General features: G+C 52.5%; 3 protein-coding genes across 3 annotated transcripts; 1 reads left to right on the top strand and 2 right to left on the bottom strand.

Annotated features, from left to right (window-relative positions):
- Positions 1–572: 572 nt before the first annotated feature.
- Positions 573–1515, top strand: N7468_000614 (histidine phosphatase family protein; the record flags this gene model as incomplete). The annotated part of the gene is made up of 4 exons (XM_058469911.1): positions 573–748; positions 849–1106; positions 1164–1376; positions 1449–1515. The coding sequence occupies 4 exons, from the start codon at positions 573–575 to the stop codon at positions 1513–1515; spliced, it is 714 nt and encodes a 237-aa protein (XP_058335942.1).
- Positions 1516–1677: 162 nt separating this feature from the next.
- N7468_000613 (DASH complex subunit HSK3 family protein) lies at positions 1678–1914 on the bottom strand (the record flags this gene model as incomplete). The annotated part of the gene is made up of 1 exon (XM_058469910.1): positions 1678–1914. The coding sequence occupies one exon, from the start codon at positions 1912–1914 to the stop codon at positions 1678–1680; it is 237 nt and encodes a 78-aa protein (XP_058335941.1).
- Positions 1915–3446: 1532 nt separating this feature from the next.
- On the bottom strand, positions 3447–6012 carry N7468_000612 (ketopantoate reductase family protein; the record flags this gene model as incomplete). The annotated part of the gene is made up of 5 exons (XM_058469909.1): positions 3447–5139; positions 5200–5629; positions 5701–5741; positions 5796–5916; positions 5979–6012. 5 exons carry the CDS (start codon positions 6010–6012, stop codon positions 3447–3449), a joined length of 2319 nt encoding a protein of 772 aa, XP_058335940.1.
- Positions 6013–11480: the final 5468 nt, after the last annotated feature.

The raw sequence follows: 11480 nt of genomic DNA, 5'->3' as shown, positions 1-11480 counted from the left end.
ACTGAAGAGCTCTACTTCTTATACTCTACTGATCGCCGTGCCCAGTGGGGGATGCTTACCTTAGTAAGGCTTCACATTTGGCCCCAATTGATCCAGAGGTTGTTCTCTGAAGAATTTCGTTCAATGGCCAATGGCGCCTTGGCGTCACGCTTATACGGCTTGGGGCAGAATTAAGAGATCGTACTAAAGTCAGGGCGCATGCCGATCCTTTACTGTGTCTTGTGAGCATTTCTCCGCAGACAACTCGAGCTGGGGAAAAGAATTAAACAACCAATGGAGAAATAAAAAATAACAAGACCAAAAATGAGGCAATCCGCGAAACGATATCGATCGAGTTCCTTAAATCTAGGTTAGCCAAGCCAGATCTACAAAAGCAAAGTGCAACCCAATCCCCAATGACTGGGAAGCATCCATCCATGGATGGATCCTTCATGCTTACGAATAAGCAGATAGTTAACTATGACGTCGCGCCCCGCGGCCGCAACCTGACAGACCCCCCCCCCCTTCCCGGCCAATACTCCTCATTGACCCTCTCTGTACAAAGCTTGTCCTAGTCATTCTTGATCAACACGATGGTTCCACGGTGCTTCATTGTCCGCCACGGTGAGACCGAATGGTCCCTAAACGGGCGACACACAGGATCGACCGACCTGCCCCTCACCAGCAACGGCGAAAAGCGCGTCAAGGCCACAGGTAAAGCCCTTGTCGGAAGCGACCGGCTGATAGTCCCCAAGAAGCTGGTGCATGTGTAAGAGTCCCCGGCTACAAAGAGAATTGAACCAACCATAAACCCACGGAGAGGAGCCCTATTTCTGGCTTTCGCATCGTTGACGTGGAGCTTGAACCAGTTATGTCTCGCCCCGCGCCCGCGCCCAACGGACCCTCGAACTACTCGATATCGGCTGCCGCGAGCGATTGCCCTGGAAGAAGGAAAGCGTGAAGGAGGAGTTTATCCGCACCGAGGCTCAAGTGCAGATCACCGAGGCCATTCGCGAGTGGGACTACGGCGATTATGAGGGTTTAACGAGTAAGCAGATCCGGGAGCTCCGGGAGAAGAACGGGCAGGGGCCATGGAATATCTGGACAGAGGGATGTCCGGGAGGAGAGTAAGTTGGATTGGGAATTGGAGTAGCTATCGAGTGGATTTGGCTCATCGTCTGCAGGACCCCGGAAGATGTGATGAAGCGGCTTGATGCACTGATCGCTGAAATCCGAGAGAAGTATCAACGTCAGTGCTTCGAGAACCCCGAAAATAAGGGCGATGTGCTTGTTGTTGCACACGGCCATATTCTCCGTGCCTTTGCCATGCGCTGGATTGGGAAGGAACTGGGCGGGACCTCGTTCATTTTGGAGGCTGGCGGTGTTGGAACGTTGAGGTGAGTGGAATTTGCCGGACTCGATTGTGTCCATGAAAATGCCCTCCATGGAGATGGCTGACATTCTTCCAGTTATGAGCATCACAGCATCGACGAGCCAGCAATCATTCTTGGAGGAGCTTTCGTGGTTGACGAATAGATCATCGCGCCTCAATAGATAAAGAGACTGCGCATGCCCATCAGCACAATGTAGACAGGAGCAAGCAGCCACAATAGAGCACCAACACTCAAACCATATCCCGAAGCTCACCTCACTACCGCTTATCCTCGAGTAACAGTTCAAGAGAACGTTTAAAAACACTCAATCCTCCTCGTCCTCCTTCTTCACAACCTTATCCGCATTCCCCTTAACCCCTTCATCGCCCAAAACCTTGGCCGACCCCATGAACATAGCCCCAATATATCCACCCAGGAAGCGCATATCGCCCGCCTGTACAGCGGTCATGCGGAGCAAGTTCTCCGTATCCGCAAGGTTGGAGTTGAGCTGGGCGAGTTGCGCGTGGAGGGTGGAGTATTGCCGCGACTTGGCAGCGGACATGGATGCACTAGATGAGCCTGCCGCATTGACGCTGGCCGCCGGGTTGGACATGCCTGGATTGAAGGTGCTGGAGGCTGAGGGGGGGCATCATGGAAGCGCGCGGGTAGGTGGAGGATTGGGAGTCGGGGCGCTGGGGATGGAGCGGCATCTTAAGAGTTTGGTTATTTGCTGGGATTGTGGCCAATTCCACGTAGACTGAGTTGATGGGAATCAGGGAACAAGGTTTCAAGTGAATGGTTGAAAAGATTGGACGCGGGGCTGCTGTTTACTGGGGATTGTGTATGGTCACGTGGTATCAAAGTGGAGGGTCCCGCAAGTCAAAACATTTGATTCGAGGGCAACTGCATTTGAACGATGGCCGTTCTGTAGTGGAGATGATACAGATGATAAAATCAATCAAAGATCCAGTTCGATAGTAGGAGGATAGGCGCCCTGCGTTGAGTAGAGACAATCTAAGCACGCCGAGCAGAGGTGTTTGGTCACAATTCGCCCGTCGCAGATACAACTGTTGTACATACAGCTTACAACACAAGTGGCATGCAATGATTCATGTTCATTGACAAGAGCAAAATGGTATAACAGCAGAAGTCGATCATACGCTCGACGGCAAAGGAAATACGAAGTCTGTTCAAGGACGAGCACTATAACAGTCGTACACTCGGCATTAATTCCTAGTCAGGCACAAGCCCAGGCAAAGCAAATTCAACACAGCTGCACGGAATAAATCGAATCCCCGCTCTTTTTGCAATGCGCCAGAACCCAGACCACAGAAATCAAAACAGTGCCGCGATGGACAGACCGGGCACGTGAGGCAAGGAGATGGGCAAAGGATGAAGATGCCTCAGGGGCAAAAGATATGATGATAAAAACACAACGCGGAGAAATCAAAGACGTGGACGAGCCAATATAAGGGAAAGGAAAGGAGGGGGCCGGATCCCATAGTGTACACTGATGCAGAAGGATGGGGAGTTCGATAGTGCGGGCGTGATTGGTTGCGATAAGGAGGTGCTGATCGTAGGGTCGGGCGGAGGACGCTGGAATAATATATTCTCAATGGTGTGGGCGCGAGGGATATCCTGGCCTAGACGCACACAGAAGATGCCACAGGTGGAGAATGGAAACGGAGTATTGATGATGTCGCAGGAGGATGAGTATCGATGCAGAGCGAGAAAACCAAAAAGTGACAAAAACACAGACCATATGCCCACACTCCGGAACCAAAAACGACTCGAGAAAAAAAAAAAACAAACCCCGTATGTCCCTCGTGTATATGTAAAGAAACGAACAGCAGAGTATTAACCAATACCATGAACGGACAATAGAGAGTCCGAATAGCAATGTTCCCCATCCGATGCCCAAAACACGATGCAAAAAGGTCCAAAGTGACATTATGTGGAACGAGTGGTCGATTTTTCGTCCAGTATGTAGGTAGAGTGATCATCAGAAGGGAAAATCAAGCGGATCATTAATTTGCTGGGAATTGGTCATGGTGAGATCGAAAAGAGAAGCGAATCGTTTTCCGGAGATCCGATCTACTGAACGGCGGCAGCGATGTGCTGCTGGTGATCACCAAGGCTGATCTGGCTACTGTGAGCCGAGTCCAGGTTGGCGCTAGCCCCACTGTCACCGCTCTCAGCGCTGGCGCTCGCACTTCCAGTCAGACTCTTATTCTTGGGAGGGCCTTTGGCGGGGAATGATTTGCTCACCCCATAGTGTTGCTCAATCTGTTGGGGTCCAACCGGGCCGTGTCCTGACGGATTCCGGGGCACCGGGGTCCGCATGTTACCAGGTGACGACGGATGGCCGTTGTGAGGAGTTCCACCAGGGGGTCCGGGAGCTTGGTCGTAGGCGGTCATGGGCCGATCCATGCGGGATGGGCCCCCAGGAGGACCGGGAAACGGTGCTGCTGGGGATTGACTGTTTCGCCGGCTGTTAGGGAACGGACGGGGCGGGAAGTCCCCCATTTGACTCGCGGTCATGGAATTGGCGCGCGAGTCGACGTGCATCTGGTTTCGGTCAACGGCTCCAAATCGGTTGGATGAATAGCTCATCATGGGGTGGTCCATGAGCGAGTCGTGGAGTCCGGGGATCTCCATCATCACTCGGTCACTCGTTCGCTTGTTGCGACCACCGCCGAAATAGCGGCCGAAGGCAGAGGAACCGGGTCGACTTTGCGGTGGTGGACCACCTGCAAGCTCCGGGTTTTTGCGAAGCTGCATTTGGCTGTGACTCGGAGCCTTCCGAGCGCGTCGCGAGGTAAGGCTCATCATGTCAACGCTATCCGGGTCGATGTGAGGAATCTGCATATTATCCATAGGATCATAGTAATCATCATCCTCCTCGCCAAATGCAGACGCAGGTGGTCGAGGTGGTGGGGGGCCACGTCTACCAGGTCCAGGGCCGGGTCTGGGGCCGAGGCCTGGGCCACGGCGCATTCCCATCTCTTGTTCTCGCACTTGCAATTCGCGTTGTCGCAGGGCCAGCTCACGCTCTTTGAGAGCTATCTCAGACGGTCCTATGTGGACTGTATCGGCCATTCCGCCTCCGTTCGCATGTGGCAGGCCGCCTTCATCGCCATCGTACACCACCAAGTGGCTGAATTCTTCCAATCCCTCCAGGGAATTGTCGCGCGGAACACCACGCGGGCCAGGCCCCATAGGGCCCATAGGGCCCATGGGGCCCATGGGGCCACCTGGTGGCCCCCGTATCATACCCGGTGGTGGGCCTCTTCTGCTTTGAGGAACTCCAACGCTCGAGTTTGCACGGCCTCCTCGCATTCCGCCGTTCATCATTGGCGGTCGCTGGGGTGGTACTGAGGACATTCGTGGGGGAGGGTGGCCGATGACCGACGCGGGGGGAGAATCTTTTGGCTTGGTTTGATTCACGGCGTTGACGTGATGAATCATAGTATACAGGGTTTCGAGACGAGGCACGGACACGTTCGATTCAGCGGCAAGCTTGATTGGCGAGGCCAGGTAAGTCTCAATCTCCATCGGACGACGGAGCTGGAAATCCTGGAACATAGTGCTGTGGCCTTCAGCGGCCGTCATTTTTTCGATAGTTTTGTCACAGAAGTCGCTAGGGAAAGAACAACCGTTCGCGGTAGCGAGTTCGACTAGCTCGTTAATGAGCCCAGTGATCAATTGACGGACTCCGACTTTCTCCAGCAGCTGGGCATGGTTTCCCGTATCAAACACGACACTTGTTGGATGGAAGGCGATAGGGCTATTCATTGAAATTAGTAAAGCGGGTTACCCAGGAGGGCCAAGCGCGGGCAAAACTCACCCAGTCATGCGATCGAACTGCTCCTGCCGAATGTTCGGCGATACCTTGCAGTCCACTTGACCGGAAGACAGAGTCATCGAGAGCGCGGCAGCCATATCTTTCTGAATTGATGCCGGGACGGAGGATGAGCTGTTGGTTGCACCCACGTGAATTTCCGTTGAGCTCAGGTGTTCGAACTCGGCCGGGCCCGTTTGTGTAATTTCCAGATTGGAGACAAGGGAGAGAACGACGTTGCTCGGGAATCGCTGCTCAAGATGTGATTCGATACCAATGGTGTTGGTAGTGTTCAGGAGGATGCACGTATGCTGGGGGGTGACGACGGATTCGATGACAGAGGCAAGATCGTAAACGTCCGGGAGCGCTTTCACGCAAAGGATCACATAGTCGTATGCATTCTCGCGAGAAGAGGCTTCTTCCGGGGTACGCACAACTAGGAAAGGCCAATCAGTATTGAGGTCGACCGCAAACGGAGCTAAGGGAGGCAGAAGCAGTTCAACGTACCGTGACGGGGCTTGAAGCGCTCATTACCAAAGACCTTAGATCTGAAAGATGTTGTCAGCGACAATTCAAACGGTTAGTGAAGTGATTCTCCATACTTGAATGAGACGCCATATTGAGAGACAGCTTCGAAGCCATTCTTCCACACTAACGTTACGTCGCAGGAAGTTGTCGCTTGCAATCGCCATGAAAGAAAAGCCGAAATCGCATTACCGCCGACTGCGCAGACGGTAGTTAGCACCATGGTGGAAAAGGAGGCTGGTCATAGACAAGACACTTACCGGACAAAATGCGTAGGCGAGGAGGGGGAGCCATGATGAGAACCTGAATCTGGCAGGAGGCGATAGGGTGGGAAGGGACCACCTAGGGCGAGGCCGCCGAGAAGAAATTACCGAGGACAAGCCAGGGTAAGGATGGTGGTGATAGGAAGCCAGATCACCAGGGATGGTGGAAAAGGGGAGAAGGGAGAGGGGGGAAGGAAGGGAAATTTTTTGGGATTGGGAAGGTTGGCAAGGTTCAGGTTTGTCCAGGTTCAAATGAAATCGGGGCCTTGGGGGGGGGAAGTTTGGGCTGCCGGCTCTGTACCTCTTTCGCCGTTGGCTCGAACTTCTGTGTTTCCGCTTTTGTTCGAGGATGCTTCTCTACTGGTCAAGGGTTGATAGATCTGCTTCGATCATCTCTGCAAACATGGGCTTTTTCTTTTTCTTTTCCCTTTTCCCTTTTTTTTTTATTATTCTTTTTCGCTTCTAATTCCCTTGATATGGGGGGGGACGCGTTTTCAACGGTCGAGGATCCCCCGCCAGACTGAATCCGGAAGCGGCGATAAGAACTTGGTTGAAAACAGTGAATTGACCCTATTTGCGGCACGAATTGCTCATAGTTCTTTCCTATTGTTTTTTTTAACTCGGTGCTTTTTCCTGTCCTTAGCACCTTGTACCGTGATGTCGTGGCCCTCCACGCAATCCATCTTCTAGGTCGTACATGCATAAATCTGGGTAGCCCCTGAGCCAGGCAAACAGGAAAGGAACAGGAACAGGAAAAGTACACAGCTACACAGGTACTTGGAGACCCCCAATCCTCTACCGGCACATAATGCAGTTCGGTTTTTCCAGATCACGGTATGCAAGTCTAAGAGATTTTGATCTATAATTAACCTGAGAATGAAAATTTCCCAAAAACTGTTTACGCAGTAAATTTTCCAAATTGGCTAAGGGATCCCACCCACTTGATGGCCCCACATGTGGATCAGATGCATTGCTATGTGCTCCGTACGGGTTTACCATACTGTTTGATAAAAGTCTTACAGCGTCCTTTCTACACCGTGGGACTGGGTGCTATTAGTGTTTTCGCGGTGCCCGCAAGTCCCCCTTGAACACAACGGTCGATCCGGTCGAGGACTTCCCACGAGTACTCTACCCACTACAAATACGAGCCTGACGCGCAGGACGGTCGCGTCTTCGATATCCACTCAATGAGTGGAGATCAAAGAAGATCCCAAAGTACTTATGTGCTGTACAAAGGGTTATGTACCGAGTACTGTACAAGGGACAATGCGACGGGCCAATCAACGCGGCAGGAAGAAATTACTTTTGTCCTTCCAGGTGCGGCCTAAGCTAGTCACGTCGCATTGCACAAGAATTTCCAGCCACACGCGCCCAACGCGGGCACGAGACTGTGGCCAGTGATGCTGACAGGTGTGGTTGTTTTGCGCACAACCGATTCGTACGATACAGGGTCTACCCGTACGGCCCTTACACAAATTACACGGTCCCATTGCAGTTGCGAGCTGCTGTCCTACGCTGCCGTCAAGTTATGGTGGTGCCACAGCTGCATATGCTCGTAACATCTTTTGTAAAGCAATGAGGACTGTTATGCCAGGAACGGGATACAGCCTGTAATAGCCCAGAAGCATCCTAGTTGCGGCTCAGACTCTGTCTTCCCGACCAGGACAAAAAGAGACCAACCTCCAGTTCCAAATGTACGCATCTTACCAGGTCGGAGTGGGGGACAGCTCGTTCCGAAGGGCATGAGACACAAAGGATATCAGCCAAAGTATGCGCCCAGGGTGTAGCAACGGTGATATATTCCCATCCAGAGCCCTAGAGAGCCCTGACGACCCTAATTCAGCCCGGAGACCGCATACACGGCACAGGGAGAAAGTAATGATCGCCCTTCCGAAATGCCGAGGAAGGGGAGGCGGCGTTGAGAACCAGCATGCCAGCAGGGATCGACGCGCGTGCCGAATGCTTGCAACCGGATCAAGGGATCGGTTTCAACGCTAGGTCGGGATGGGCATGATCGCAGGATGCAGTCTTACAGCTTGGGAACTCCGACCATGTTGGCCGTTTTGAAGCTACCGTGGTATGAAGCTATTTTAGGAGAGGGGTGTGGTCGCTGTACATCAATTCACGACCTAGGGCTCTCACGCCCGGTTGATTTGGATCAACTGACCAGGACTCTAGTCCTTTCTCACAAGCCAACATCGACATGTACGCAGTCAGCCCCCCCCATCTGGAATAAGATTATGGGGATAAGCGTTCAAGCTCCGGTGGGTACAATGGAGAACACACGGACGCTTTTATTCGCAGCAGGGTCTGCCCCCGGTGGAACCGCGCGGTCATCGAGTTTCCCCAAACAGATCGCCCGGAAAAGGAGGGCTTGCACCCAGCAACCATGCTGGGGACCACGTTCGCATTGCACGGAAGCGGACAATTGTTTTCCTTTTTTTTTCCCCTAGCCCATCGAAACTAGATACCTCGAAGGGGAAAGGCTCGATGCAGAACAGTGTCTATCACAAACATAGCGCGACTCCGCCACAATCACGGCCCTTGGCTCGGAGCCGGTCGTGCGTGCTGATGACAGATTTGCATTGATAGTCATCGACGCGCTATTCAGGAGACGGATGAACGGCCACTGAGGTTGTGTATAGAACGCCACGCGGGCCTCTCTAAGCTTTTACACAGTGTAGAGCAGTTGCGTTGGACGATCTGAATATCATTATCTGTTTTGTGAAAGCGTCGACGCTCATACACCCCATGTACATTGCGTACGTCCGTAACGCGACCCGATACACACTGGAATTGTGCAATATGAGCTATCATCATACTGGTATTTTATGGCGGCTGCGAAATTTTCCGTTCCCGGGCTCATCGGGTCCACTGGGACCCGGCCCAGGCCAAACAACGGTTACGCCTAGAGCGCGATGGCTGAGATCCGCTCGATCTGGAGCCTCGCTTGCCCGGTCCAGCGAGAAGCTTCCAGATCTGGGTGGAACCAGTTGACCGAGATTCCTCGGTGTAAACTAGAGACTCGGATGACTACAGAGCACCCGCACAGGGTCGGCGTAGTTCATATCGGCGATGGGAAAGAATAATCGTGGGGAGATCCTATAGGGGATGGCTTACGGAGGGACAGAGTTCAAAACAGCGGAGTTATAGAACCAAATCCCTCAGAACGGCATATGATTGGCTGTTGGGACAGGAAGCTCACCTTTTGTCTCACCCAGCCCAGAGATTCTCGGCTTTTGCGATCGCAGAACTAACTAATAGGGGGCACGGAAAGTGTGATACGGAAGCTGCCGGATGAAGGCTGCCTGTGCAGCATCGGGAGCGAGTACGAAGTTTGAGTACACTAGATTAGCGTGTTCTCCCCCACCCTTGGTCTTGCTTCTTTGGGGAGGTTTCCCTCCCACTGCCGCAAGACAAAACCCTTCGTACGCGCTAAAGCGAGACAGAGGCGTTCGAAGGTGGGTGCGAGGGTTAGCTGCGAGGTCCGAGACAGGGGGGGGCTTGGGGGTTTAGCTTCCGCCGCTGCCTTGTTTTTTGATAATGTACTAGTGGAGGCGATCATTTTCTGGATTGGCCCATCGACTTAGTTGCACCCAAATCAATGGAGAAGAAGCGCCGCGAACTTCCCTCCGCTGACTGTGCACGGAGTGCCAGCCTGGATGGGAACAGCTCTTGGTAAACCCTGATGAAGTCTGAGATAGATTGGCCCAACATTTGCCGGGTCAAACCCTGTGGCATTTCCCTTCTCGTCCGCCGACATCTCAAAAGAAAAATTAAGTTTCAGGCACCCTCCCAGGCCTGGACTGTCTACTCCCCCCGTATCGAGAGATGAATCGTAGAAACTGTTCATGCCGTACAGTTAGCCCGCTGGATGATCGACCAACGTGCATGACTTATTGACATCCGGGTCAGCCCCAGCAATCGGGTTTTCCCTTCCCAGTTTCTCGCCGTTGACCGTGGACAGCTGCCAGAACTCTGCACCTGCCGTGAATACGAGGCCACGTTTCCACCATCCTCCCCATAGGCGTCGAGATTCATTAGCTCGGACACTAAGAACCGGGAAAAATAAATTGAACTTGCGCGATCACCCTTTCCCATTTCCAAAGGATGAAGTCCCGCCAATCAAACCCTAGCCTTGCGGGCGGGTTGCAGATTAGGATGAGCGGTGGTACCTAACCTGGGTAGCTCTCAATGGTGCCAGGGTCAACCTCGGTAAGCTTTCCAGTCAGGGTTCAATCAGGTACGCATCGATCGGGGAAGGGTCGGGGAAAATCCGCACTTTTTGCCAAGTTTTGAGGCATCGGGACCACCGCAAAAGTGCCTGTTGGGCGCTTTGTCGGTTTTGGCAAGTGTGGACTTGGGACGCCCGGTTTTGAGCCTCAGGTCTGCACCATGTGGATCTCCTTGTAATTGGCCGGTGCTTGGTCTCATACAGCTCGTTTGAGAACGGAGTATAATTGTAACATCTAACCTAGTCCTGGTAATTTTTGTGGCGTGTTCTTAGCATCCTTCACTGGACGGGGGCACGGGCATTATATCTTCGGCCTCCACACTATGCGGTAATTCATGCTGATATACAGTCGCTGCCCATTAAGATATGCATCCTCTCCGTGATGACTATGACTAGCAGTCTCTGGGCTCTTATCGTGCTTGCTGGTACTAGCATTTGAGGTCCTCTATGCCCGGGGTCCAGATTCCAGGTCCCGGTAAGGCACTTGTCCCTAATACTATCATGTGTCCAGGTTCCTATGGGTGCTGCCGCCTCGACTACAATTGGGTCTGCTGGAGGGCCTAGATCGTCTGGGTTGACTTGGTTTCAGATGGGCGTCTGTATGGAGACTTTGTGTTGCAGGCAGATATCGTTCAATTACACCATTCTGGGGGTCTTTGAGGGGCTAGATGCGAGGAAAATGGAGAGATTTAGGGTTAGTCGAGAGAAATGGTGCATGTGCCATTCTGATATTCCGCCTCGCCCAATATACTTCGACAGCCCCACTCCTCTCAACTTATTCTTGCGTCAAGAGCCAGTGTCGGCTCGAGGCTCGCTCATGCTGCAGTCAATTGGTGTATTGTTTTTCAAGAGACTTTTAGTGAGTATAGTAAGCAGGCACCATGAATGCCAGTGGTTCTTGTCGTCTAAAACGCGTGCGGGCGGGGGATTCATGGCTTTCAAGGTCGTTAACCCATGGGGAAATTTGTAGTCTAGTAGTTACGAGTATTCGAAGGGTCCAAAGGCCACTATTGATCTGGGGATTTGAAGGCTTCCTATCGTTCCTAGAAGTACGTCGCCGGGCAAAGACGACCTTGAAGAACGAGGCAAATCAGTCATTGAAGTTTTTGGAAATTGGAGGTTGGTTAAATTTTGCACTTTTTGCGATTTTGGTTTCATTCTAATTCAAACATACACAGGCCCCGCCTCCTGCAGCGACCTCGAGAGAAAACCACGACCGAACTTGTTGCGCCGTTTGGAAAAACGTTCACTGGAAACTGGAAACT

The sequence above is a fragment of the Penicillium chermesinum genome, assembly GCF_028974085.1.
Source record: "Penicillium chermesinum strain IBT 19713 chromosome Unknown utg000001l:1.0-1975020.0:1.0-1976611.0, whole genome shotgun sequence".
Lineage (NCBI taxonomy): Eukaryota > Fungi > Ascomycota > Eurotiomycetes > Eurotiales > Aspergillaceae > Penicillium > Penicillium chermesinum.
The sequence above is the reverse complement of the archived record's forward strand: the minus strand, read 5'-3'. Positions and strand labels throughout refer to the sequence as shown.